The sequence below is a fragment of the Mastigoproctus giganteus genome, chromosome 9 (assembly GCF_048544385.1).
Source record: "Mastigoproctus giganteus isolate SK-2022 chromosome 9, ASM4854438v1, whole genome shotgun sequence".
NCBI classification, from domain to species: domain Eukaryota; kingdom Metazoa; phylum Arthropoda; class Arachnida; order Uropygi; family Thelyphonidae; genus Mastigoproctus; species Mastigoproctus giganteus.
This window is the reverse complement of record NC_143583.1, coordinates 141,118,369-141,131,441: the sequence shown is the minus strand read 5'-3', so window position 1 is coordinate 141,131,441 and position 13,073 is coordinate 141,118,369. Positions and strand designations below refer to the sequence as shown.

General features: G+C 35.0%; 1 protein-coding gene across 1 annotated transcript in view; it reads right to left on the bottom strand.

Annotated features, from left to right (window-relative positions):
* Nup160 (nuclear pore complex protein Nup160) overlaps positions 1 to 13,073 on the bottom strand; it is a 507,399-nt gene that overhangs the window by 81,064 nt on the left and 413,262 nt on the right. Inside the window, exons 26-28 of the mRNA XM_090382015.1 lie at positions 9,310 to 9,476; positions 5,790 to 5,868; positions 1,710 to 1,950 (exon numbers count right to left, since the gene is read on the bottom strand). Coding sequence (XP_090238141.1) covers positions 1,710 to 1,950; positions 5,790 to 5,868; positions 9,310 to 9,476 — 487 coding nt within the window. The remainder of the gene's footprint in view (positions 1 to 1,709; positions 1,951 to 5,789; positions 5,869 to 9,309; positions 9,477 to 13,073) is intronic.

The following is a 13,073-nucleotide window of genomic DNA, read 5'->3' as shown; positions in this document are numbered from 1 at the left end:
TAAAGAACTCTTTGCTATTTTTCTTTGCATTCTTTGCCAAAGATTTCTCGTAATCTGCCTTTGCCTGCCTAACCTCCTTTGTGATTTGGTTACAGACCAGCTTATATCTATCATAGGCTTCTGTGTCACCTGTTAATTTATATGTATCCCATGCATTTTTCTTCTCTGCCAAGTGTCTAATTAGTTCCTCTGACATCCATTTAGGCCTAAATCTTAAACAATAATTCTTAGTTGGTATGAAAAGCCTTGTAGCTTCCAAGGTTAATTCTTTGAATGCTTCCCATTTTGAATTTGCTGTTGGTAACATCATCAGCTGGTCCCACCGTATAGAATTTAAATACTGTCTCAGACCACCGTAGTCATCTTTATGAAAGCAAAAATCTTCCCCTGATGGTAGTTACCTCTTTCAGTAAATCCCACTTCAGTACACTGTGATCACTGTCACCTAGTGGTTCCTTTATCTGCAGATTCTTAATGCATGAATAATCACTACTGATAATCAGATCAAGAGTATTACCCCCTCTAGTTGCCTCCTGAACATGCTGCTGTAGAAAACAATCATCCAATAAATCCACAAAAGCTTTACTAGTGTGAGTGACCAATCTACAAATTCCAGTCAATCTCTGGGAAATTAAAATCCTCCATTATAAGACACTCCGATTTAGTGTCCCACTCTATTTCCCTGCAGAATTGCTCATTACACTCATCAGATTCATTAGGCCTATAACACACACACACACACACACACACACACACACACACACACACACACACACACACACACACACACACACACACACACCTACTCTCATTTTTTCTTTCCCAGTGCTTATGTCACACCAAACAGACTGAACATTGCATTGTCCAGCAACATCAATTGGATGCACTTCCTTAGATTTATGTGTTCACCTTCCCAAATTTCAGTTTGTTGACCTTTCTCAAAATTTCACTTGCTAAAAGAGCTGAACATATAAAACTTCATGAAAATTCATTCACTGAAAGTCAAGTTATCACATGTGAACACATGAGCAAATAAATAATAATGGCTGGATTCCAAAATTTCATTAAAAATTCCAGTAGAAATTTTTAAATCTGATAGCCATCCACTAGGAATCAAGTTATTACAAGGCAGAAAGGGGTATTATATGAACAGAGAGAAACAAGTGGAAAGGATATTGGATGCTTTACGTACATGCCAACACATCTAAAAAAGTTTAAATTTATTTGCCAGTGTTACTGGTTCTTATATAAATGTTAAAAATACTTATTTTCATGTTAATGTACACATTATGCTCTGTAAAGTCAATAAAACTGAAACTATGTGTTCTGTGGAAAATATATTTGCATGCAAATAAGCATGTACACAAACTTTACCCATGGTAAGAATCTTGATAAATAATATCCTTTACAAAAGAAAAATTTAATCATTTGAGATATATTATGTATAATACTTATTTATTGAAATGTATTATTCTCACGATGTATTGTGCCGACCGGGCTAGCCGGGTGGGTAGAGTGCCTGCCTAGCAACCCAAAGGTCGCGGGTTCGAATCCCGTCTCGGGCTTGGATCAAAGTACTGAAAAAACCTTGGGAGGTGCATTATGGCCACAGAAGCCTATGCGCCAACAACTAACTTAAAAAAATAAAAAAAATGATGTATTGTGAAAATGAAATTAACTTTAAAAACCAACTAATCACAATTACATACCTGTTTACGATACCTTCAAATACAGGAATAAGAGGTAACTTGAAGATCTGACAAATATGGACTGCAGTGTCATAGAGGCCATTACTGACTAACAAGGTAACTGTGTCGGCTGCAGAAATGAAAGATGAAGCAATATTTGCTGGGGATGGATCTTTCTGAAGGAGAAGTAATCTGGCATGAACCAAATCATATTCCCGTCTAATGTCACTGAGCTCAAGTACTTCCACTTTTTGATGTACATCTGAACAAAATCAAATTTTCATATTAAAAACTAGACAAGACAAAACACATCTGCCATAACAAAGAAATTAAAAAATCAGAATAGAAAAAGAAAAGTGTTATTATTATTAGTAGTAGTACAGCCAGATAAGAAAGCAAGCTTATATAGCATTGCACAAAAAAAAAAAAAAAAAAATAATAAAATAAACCGCCTTCCCATATCACTTGTCTATCGCCTCCAATAACTTGAGTAGTTCTTCCTTGAATTTATTCAAACTACCCACTTCCACAACAACAGATGGAACTGTGTTCTAACAATCAAACACCTGCTGGATGAAGGCAAACCTCCACACACATCTATCCTGCAACCATCTTTCCTCAATTTTAGTTTATATCCCCCCCCCCACTTGTGTAGTCTGAGCAAGAGGAAGAATGCCATCAACATTGAGCTTGCTCAATCAATTCAAAGCCTTAAACACGTCAATCAGATCACCTCACAGATAACTAGTCTCCAGACACTGTAATTTGTAGAACTGAAGTTTCTCTTGGGAAGACTATCCCTTTCATTCCCTTCTTCAACCTCACTGTCCTTCTCTGCTCCCATTCCAGCAGATATACAGCCTTCCAAAAATGAGGCCTCCAGACCTGCGTGCAGTACTCAAGATGCAGCTGCTTAACTATTGCTTGAACAATGAAAAAACAACCTCCTTAATCCAGCTAGAAAACTTTCTGTACATCATTGACAAAACCCCAAGCAATCTGTCTGCATTGCTCAGAGAACTTCATATATCTTACTGCACTTTCTCTCAATTGTGCAGTAAGATATGATTAATGTGGGATCGTTGGTACCTATATGCCATAGCTTGCATTTGTCAATGTTAAACTTTATCCATAGAAGCATGTTGCTCTTAATGCCATGCTGCACCAATTTACATGGCAGTCTTTATGTGCAACAGGATCAAAAGCTTTTCTAAAATCCTAGTATATGATATCAAAATTATTATTTTATTTCAGTTCCTTTGTTGCTGCATCATAGTATCCAATCAGATTGGTCAGACAAGTTTGACCCTTAAGAATTTCATACTGTAACTGCAGTATAATTAAATTTCTGTCTAGATGATCCTGCATTATTTCTTTAAACAATGATTCCATTAATTGACCTGGAACATAATTTAACATAACGGGCAAGTAATAAATCATGTCACCTTTTCATCCACTTTGTGAAGTGAAGCTTTAGTGGCTCAATTTTAGCTTCATAATTTCCTTCAGAATTTTTAAAATTAGCAATAGCATTGATAGTTCGAATAAATTAATTTATATGCTTTTACCATTGTGATTCTGTAAGTTTCTGAAAGTTAAGAGAGCTCCTGCAGGATGTCGATCATAGTGCTAAATGGTTAAGAAATTCCAAATTTAAAACTCGATTTAATAATCTGGAATATTTAACTTCTGATTCAAAATGTTTGAACAAAGCGGGATAATTCCTCCAACCCACAACTGCCGTCTGCAAGCTACAAGCTGCTCATCGTGGCTCGAACACACGACCGATATCTTTATAGTCTCCATATCAAGTTCTTCAGCAATCATCCTTAATTCGCACTAGTTTTTTGGAGATTGGTGATATAATGCTAATTATTGCCTGTATGCCATTATATTTTAGAACATTTTCTACACAGCGAAAGGCTCGACAAAGTTTCAAAATCTGCCAGCATTTCACCTTCGTAAAGTTTATATATAATATCTCAGTTGCCTCAATCCCCCCTCTACATTGCTACTCTCACTAGTTCTTTGAATACAGTTCAAAATATCAAAATCACACGGATATTCAGACTATGACCATGTAAACATAGACGAGAAATTTACTGGAATGCAAGGATCACTCACTTCTCTGAAAAACATATGCCCGTTTGTTGGAGTAAAGGGGAACCACAACACAGGTTGACCAGAGGCTATAATCCGTGTCGAGAATCTTCTTAATCCTCTGACTGCCTATGGAAAGCATATTGACTAGCACGATTTCTTGGTATATGACAGCAGAAGTTTTATGGACGCCGCTAACACTGTGAAATGGTAATCCCTTTCATCCTTAATCCGCACTTTCTAATTACCTAAATTGCCTAAAGGCCAGAGGTGATGACAATGCATACACAGTTGTCTCTCCTGATCCGTTCGTTACATGGAAATTTTCTTCGTTCAACGGAAACTATTTAAATTTAATTACCAAGGGGAATCAAAAAATTTTGCTATAAAGAAGTTCGTTAAACAGAGGTCCGATTGTAATTAAATCAAAAATGAAGCAATTTTAAAATACATAACGAACGATTGCGCCATTAAAATGCTGGGAATGGGGGCCTGCTCGCCCCAATGTAATTTCAGCTCTGGATACTCAATAATTGCATTCAGGATTTCATTTGTAAAATAAATGATCATCTCAACAATGGGTTTGCAAATTTTCAAAAAAATAAAATAAAATAACAATGGGCTCTCGTGAGCCCACTATAGCTCACCACTGCCTGTGGCTCTGGTTAATCGATTAGTCTGCGTCCCCCTAATATTCTTATATTAGGGGGACACAGACTATTATTCTTACTTTCAGTTTCCCTTACACAGCCTATATATTCACTTGTTCCATAATGAACCACAGCAGGCCTGAAATCCTCCAACACCCTTGCTTTCCAGGCTGCTGCATTTTCCAATAGAAGCAGTAGCGCAAGAATCACCTACCTTCACCTATGCCTCTGATTAATCTATTAACTTTTTAGCCATTGCTTATATATATATATATATATATATATATATATTTTTTTTTTTTTACAACACACTTGTACAAACTTGCAGAGAAACACAACACAATAATAATGGGGATAATACGGTGCACTAACGAACTTGTTTTCACAAAATCTCTAACAATACCGACAAACTTATTGGGACGTTTGAGAGTTTATTGCCTTGTCCGCTGATATAAGAATAAAAGAAAAAGAATTGGGTTAAAGTGAGGCAGGTCTTTCAGAAGAAATGTTTCCTTTCTATGGTCATCAGAGATGAAAAGGTAACACTGTTGCATTATGTTTAACTATGACTTAAAAATAACACAACAATCTTCAAAACAAATGTCGAAAATCACCATTCTTAAAAAACACCAAACAAGTCTGAACAATGTACAGAGTGGAATGACCATAATTTTCAATCACTGGATGGAAATGTGCAACAGGAATTTGTCTAATGGGGACGATCCAATGTAATGAAGTTTGGGGGTCTCCATCATGATAACATTTTTGTTCCTACTGGCCATGAAGAAATTTCTAGCTGCAAGAGTGTTGTTCCCCTTCAATACTCTACATCTCAAGCAAAATGTAACTTTTTTCCTTCTTCCAGAGCTGAAGTTTGTACTAAAAGTTAGATTTGATGACAACTATCAATACAGAAATTGCAGACTGTATTTGTGGAACTAAAAGCAAAAGGTGCAAATGCTGCCAACAACAGCAGAATCGCTGGACTCACAGTATCAGGTTACAATGGAACCGCTTTAAAGATGATGGCATAGAAGATATTTTCTTTGTGCTTAATGGTAAGCACAAAGAAAAACGCAGTCCTGAAACTTTCTGTTTATATCTCATATGTAATAATCTTATTTTTAGGTAAATTATGGCCAAATTACCACTGTAAAGATCTAAAACTAATTAATTAAAATAAATATCTTATTAAAGGGATATAGTGTTTCCATATATCAAAAATAGCAAAAATATTAAAAATATCAAAAATATATATCAAAAAATATATCTGAGAATGTATGCAGTCAAAGTATGGTACATGCATATCAAATTTTAAAGATATAAAAATTATTACAGAAATTTTCTGTACCTTTATTAAATAACTCTTCACCATCTGAATTTCGTTTGGGTGATTTGTTATTGGAGGATACATCATTATCTTCATCTTCCTATTTGGGAGGGGAAAGAAACAAGTGACTTGAAATCAAAATGAAAGCACTTCACCTGGTTTAAAGTTTAGAATCTATTTGTTACTAAAAATCATATACATTTCATGTTAATGAATTGATAGACACTAGACTATTATATCATGTGGTAGATTAAGTAATTTTTTATCAAAATGATACAATTTGAAAAGAATTACCCCCGCAATGCCAAACACTTAAAACTATTTGTGGTTATGTTTCAGGAACTCACTGTTTCCCATCAATGTTCTATCCCCCATAGGCATTAGGCCTAAGGGGGGATAGAACATTGTTTCAGAAGTGTTTCTACAAGTTTTCAATTTGATAATGATATCTGACTATTTACAATACAATGCATTCTAATTATGATCAGTTAGGAAAAAACCCTTCTTTTGGAAACATATCTACTAAAGAAAGTCTCTCAATTCACGAAAAAGTTGAAATTATTCATGAGTTAGAACGTGGTGCAAAAAATGTTAAAATGTGTAAAAAGTTTTCTTTGTCCTCTCTAACAGTATTGACATTGTGGAAGAATAAACATGTTTACATATTGGCACTGGAAAAGAACATAACTGGAAAAAAAAAAAAAAAATAGATTACAAATGTTGATGCATTGCTTCAATGGGTTACTACACAAAGAAGTGCCGGAGTTTCAATATCTTTAAGGCTCAAGCAGAAAAATTTGCTAAACAATTTGGGCGCGACGATTTTGTATGTAACAACGGTTGGCTGGACCGAATAACCTGAATACAAGCACATTAATATAAATAATATTATTTTTTCTCTCTAATATCTCTTTTGTTTTTTGAATCTATCTTTTTATCAAGTTATTGAGAATTAAAGAAAATAGGAAGTAGATTTAACTCATCACAGATTTAATGAGTAATGGTTATAATGAGGAAATTCTGTCAGTCCCTTGATGCGTGTTATAACTAAGTTTGACTGTATTATTATATTCATAACTTGTAGAACCACTCTTCAAAACAATGTTCTATCCACATAAGATGAAGACAGGAAACAGTCAGTTCCCAAAATATAGCCATAAACAGTTTAAGTGTTTTGCATTGAGGTGGCTCAGTTCTTTTAAAATTGCATCACTTTGATAATAAATTACTTAATTTATCACACAATATCATAGTGTAGTGTCTATCAATTCATTAGCATAATAATGAACAATAGCATAGATCCCCCCTTCAAGCAATTGTACATTTTTCAGATATTTTCTCCTCCACTTCTTTGGCAACTGCAAAATTAAAAAGAAGATGGTTTTCAAGCTAAGCCCACACAGTTTTGAACCTTGTTGGAGGGAATGCTAAGTTTCATAATACAAAAACAGCTGCAATTATTTTTAAACACAGTATATAGATGGCAGTATTGCTCTGAAGAGTTTCAAAAGAATCTGTATATATACAGATAAATTTGCTGATATTTTGTTTACAGAACCTTGAAAATATATATAAACAATAGAGCATTGAAAATCCGAACGTCAATAATCTGAATGAGCCAACATTTATTTTATTTTATGCTGGTGACAGAAAATAATTACAATAAGCACCTGTAATTGTGATCACATTTTGGAATAAAATTTTGATTCTATTAAATGGCAATTGTAATAAGTGAAAATTGGAGAAATGTTATCCACAGGCTATAAAAATTAAGATATAAAGCACAAATTTATACTTTTATTTTACTTTACCAATTAACAAAATTAACTGGTACGTGAAAATCGGAAGAATATTATCCACAGGTTAGCAAAAGAAAAAATAAATTTATGCTTACGTATATAGCCCAACTAAAATACATATGGTACTAACTAAGCATAACACTTTGTAATTTGTTATTCACAACACTTTATAATCTGATATTTTTGTTCACCGACTTTTATTTTATTTATTTATTATTTTTTTTTTTTTTTTTCTGGATAAAAAAAGTAAAAAGTGGGTAGTAAAATCTAAAACAGTAAAAAAAGATAAGCGTCAATCAATAATAAGGAACACGGCATGCAGAAATTGCAACCAATACGATACATACAAGTGTGATATGGAGTAAAAAAAATTTTGAAGTTTTAGAAATAGGAATGAAGAGATTCTGAACATTTACAAAGTTTTATTTTACCGTACTATAGTTATGGTCTTCTTTTTTGTCTTTTAAAAGGAAGCAGAAATTTTTAGCAATTAAATCAAAGATTGAGATTTTAAACACATGTTCAAAGGGAGAAAGTGGGTCTTCGTTAGCAAAATTTTATGAAAAGAAAAGACAAAATATGAGAACAGCTAATAACCCATCCTCAAGATGCTGTTTGTTGTAGTTGGGTTTTGTAAGCATCAGCAACTAAAGCCATATTGCTCTGTGCATACAGTTTGTAAATTGCATGTGTTTTGTGGTAAATTTTCTGTTTGCTGGACCAAAAACCCAAGTTTCAGGAAAAAAACCATGTGCTACCTTCACCTGAGATCAACTAACTAGCCATGTTGTGAAAAAGGCCCATTAAAATCCCTCCCATCATTGACAGGACTCGAACTCAGGTCTTTTACACCCAGGGTGAGGAGGACAGTGATTCTACCAAATGTGCTACAAACGAGGACTAGGTACAAGCAACGATCTGAATGTTGACCAACTCAACTACTTTGCTGAAAAGAATGAGATATCCAGCAGCAAAGAAACAAAGCTCGAAAATGGTGCAGCAAAAAGTAAGTAATTATTTTGTTTTAAAGGCCCATACACGTGTTATTGTGGCTGAAAATTCCATTTGTTTTGTTACCTACGAATAAAAATATGTAAGTACAACTCAGGGTTTTTATTTCTAAACCTTTTTTTTTTTTTTTTTTTTTTTTTTTTTTTTGCCTTCACAGCAGTATTTTTCATAAGTTCGAAAATTCCAACAAATCGGAAGTCCGAACTACTCCCAGTCCCAATTAGTTTGGATTATTGACGGTCTATTGTACATGTAAAACTTACAAAAAAGTTTAAGGGCACTTACAAAAAACCAAAATTAAAATAATTACTGCATTTGCTATGACTAATTATTTGAACGTAAGCTCAATCACGCACAGTCTATGAAAAATAGTTGGCAGTCCAGATGTAAAAAATGGTCCACCACCACATGGTGACACCTACATTAAACTAACAAAGAATAATAAATTCACCAAACTTAGACTTTTAGGACACAAGTTTCAAAATCTATTATAAAATGACTGACAAGGTGATGGCAGCTTCATACTGTTTTGTCTTTATTGGAATAAAGACAAAACAGTTAGAAGTTTCTGTATACTAGATAGGTTAATTATTTCTCTTTGTTTCTGTATGCTAGTTAGGTTAATTATTTCTCAATATATATATATAATTCATCTTTGTTGCTCAAGGATTAATTATATACCTGAAACTATTTATTTGTGATAATAAAGACTTCTGAACAGTTTTACTTACCAAGCTTGATTTTCGTGGGATGGGTTTTACAATCCAAGCATAATTGGGATTAACAAGATGAAGCACATTTATTGAAGCTAAATAGCAGGAAGCCTGTTTCTGTATACCGGCAAGGCCACACACTTCTCTCCCAAGTCTCATGCCATACTCATACATCACAGTGGCAGCTATAAAAAAAAAAAAAAAAAAAGTTTGTTTTTAGAAACATAATGTACAGGCATTTGAATTTTGTGTGTTGGGGATTGAAATATCTGGTTCACAAGAACTTGATAAAATTACGTAACAGGGCATTTAGACAGAAGTTAACCCTCTCTTTCACAATTTATTTTAAAAAATATTTTGAAAAATGTACACATGTTCTCAAACAATTTTAAAAATTTCTGACATCTCCACATATACAAGTACTCTAGTTTTACATGATTAGATGGTAACCTATTACAACCTAATCTTGAGATAATTTATTCCAATAATTAATAACCCTTTGAGAAAAGGGGAATTATCTTTTAACAAGTGCACAACTATCTTTCCTTAATATATGTCCTCTACCTTGTGCCTACTGTGAAGGAAAAGATATTCACATTATTTAATTTATCCACCAGGGAGCATTGCTTCATTTAGTTACCTACCCCCTTCTGTTCTATTATTAATGCTGATTTTATTTTATTATTTTTTTTTTCCCCTCTCCTTACTTGGCTTGCCTTTCTGCTGACTATTGTTTCTTAATTTATATATATTTTTCACACACACATACAGAGAAATTTTTTTTTAAATACCTGCCCCCAGAGTTGTATTCTGTTTCCTCAGGAGTTCTATTGTTCCAAACACCTTGAAGTGACCAATTATCAGGTGTTCGCTGACCATTTAAAAAAAAAAAAAAAAAGAGCGAGAGAAAAAAAAAGAAAAAAGAAAGGAAGAAAAATGCAATATAAACTATTATGACAAAGAAATTCATGACTCTGAAGCACAGCCATATACACAAAGTGAACTCAATGATTTTGTGAGGGATTTAAATCTACCTAAAGGTCGACAGAGATTTTAGAGTCAACACTGAAATTCCAGAATCTGTTTGTTATTTGGTTTTTAGGAGCATTAGCAGCTAAGGCCATATTGCTCTGGGGATATGCGGTGGTCAATCCCTGACCTTTCTGCATCCTCCGTATTTGGTGGTCATGGGCTCGAACCCCAGTCTAATCAAGAAGCGTGTGCTACACAATGCTGCTGCTCCTGCCCACCTGGCTACGGAGGCACCTTCCAAAATCTGATGGCCAAAGAAACAGTCTTTTCACGGTAGAAAAATCATAAAAAAGAATTGGTTCCGCATTTTTCCACACATGAATCAATGATATATTGCAACAACATTCCAGCAGTTATGAACTTTTTTTTTGGATTTTTTTTACCAACCAGCAGTGGAAGCTATTTAGTGATGCATCAAAGCAAGGCCTCAAAGGAATTCTTCATAATGGAAACAAGTGTGCATCCATTTCTGTAGTCCATTTTGCATACCTAAAAGAAAACTACAAAAATCTTAAGCTTCTTTTGATAAAAATTTTCAGTAGAAGGATCAAGGTTGGTTAGTGCATGTAAATTTTATTTTGTTCTGCTACTCAGCCAACAATTCGATTACACAAAAATTTCTTGCTTTCTGCAAATTGGATAGATTAGCAAGAAGTGAACAATGGGAAAGGAGATTGTGGCAAGCAAAATAGTCTCTGACACAAGGTTCAAAGAACATTAAAGACAAGCCACTAGTAAATCGAAACAAACCACTGTTACCTCCTCTACATATAGAGCTAGGTTTAATAAAACAGTTCATCCATGCCCTTAATAAATAAAAAAATTTTAAAACATGTTTGAACTGAATTCCCACTGCTGTCATATGAAAAAAATCAAAACAGGAATTTTTGTTACATCTCAAATCTGCAAGCTGCTGCTAGATTATATTTGAAGGATCGATGAGCCAAACTGAAAGAGAAACTTGCACTGGCTTTAAAATTTAATGTGCAGTTTGTTGGGAAACAATAAACACCCACATGAGCTGATTGTGAGTGACATGATGGAGATCAGAAAATTAGGCTGCAACATGAATGTTAGGGCACACTTCTTGCACTCTCATCTCAACTATACCGTAGAAAATTTTGGTAGTTTAAGTGAACAGCAGGGGGGAGAGATTCCATCAGGATCAGCTCTAGCAATATATATATTTTTTTAACTGTAAGAGGTTTTGATGTGATACAACAAATTTCGAAATTTCCATAAGAAATATAGTTCAAATTACTTATCGGCAATAAAACAGAAAATGTTTCTTAAAATGCAGACCAGTGTTTATAACCCCTTATGTGTGTTGTTAAACAAAGATTCCATCAACATTTAGTTTAGAAAATCCATTCAAAGCTTCAAAAACCTCAATCAGATCTCCTAGCAGATGGCTGGCTTCCAGATGTAGAAATTTCAGAATTCAAGTCTTTCTTGGTAAAAGAAAACCTTTCTGACTAAACTTTTTTGGTCTTCTCAGCACTTATTCCAATAAATCCAAATCCTTTTAAATGAGGCTTACAAAACTGCACGTGAGATGTGGTCCAATCACCGCATTATATAACACAATAATTTCCTTCTCTCTCTCTCTGCTGGCAGAATGTATATCTATACCTCCTTTTTTTGCATCGGCTTCTGTGGCCATATTGCACCTCCCAAGGTTTTTGCATTTGCTACTCTGATCCAAGTCCGAGGTGAGATTCGAACCCGCTGGGGCACTCCACAGTCGATGCATTACAGGCACTGCTCACTCAAGCCTGCCAAACAGACAGGAAATACTTCCTGATGACTGCTATAGATTTTGCAGGGTTGTTCAACACCCTATGGTTGCCAAGCGTCCTCCGCAGGCTCAGACAAACAAACGTACCAGATAATCTGTTCAACATCATGAAAAACTACCTCTCAAATAGGATGATCACAGTAAGCATTCCTTATCAGAAACTCACAAGACGGATACACTGTGGCTGCCCCCAGGGCTCAGTCCTGCAGCCGACCTTACGGAACTTGGTGATGGACAAATTTCTACACCTTGACCTCGGGGAAGTACAATTACATTAATGACCTTATCCTAGCGGTGGCTTCAGGTTCCGGGCCAAGCTAGAGACCTTGACAAACCACGTGCTCCAAATTCTACAGGATTGGGCAAAAACACACAGCTTGACAATATCACCATCAAAAACAAACTCTCTGTAGGGTTTATTTGAGGAGTCCAGTAACAGGTTACTTTTGCAACACAGTCCTCTTTACAGTCAATACACTTTTGACACCAATGCTGCAATGCGTTGAATCCAGCTGCAAAGAAAGTTTCCTCTTGGGCTTCTAGGGATGCATCCATTGCAGCTATGCCATCACTGTCGGTGAGACACTGTATGCCAGCCAGGTATTTTTACAAATAAGGAAATAGGTGAAAGTGCAATGGTGATGGATCTGAAAAATATGGAGGATGGTCCTAGATTTCAAAGCTTCACTCATGCGGTGCAGCCATGGCAATAACAGACTTCTAAGCATATGCATTGTGCTGGTGTAACAAGACTGCCTTACTGAGTTTCCTCTGCATTAGTCTTTGATGTTTTCATGCCAACAGCTCACAAGGTCTGCATAATATGCCCCTATGACTGTCTGGCCTTTCTAAAGGTACTCCATCAGCATTCCAAAAAAAAAAAAAAAAAACCCAAAGCCCCCATTTACCAGCAGAAGGAATTGACTTGGCTTTCGGGGGGGGGGGGAGCTGT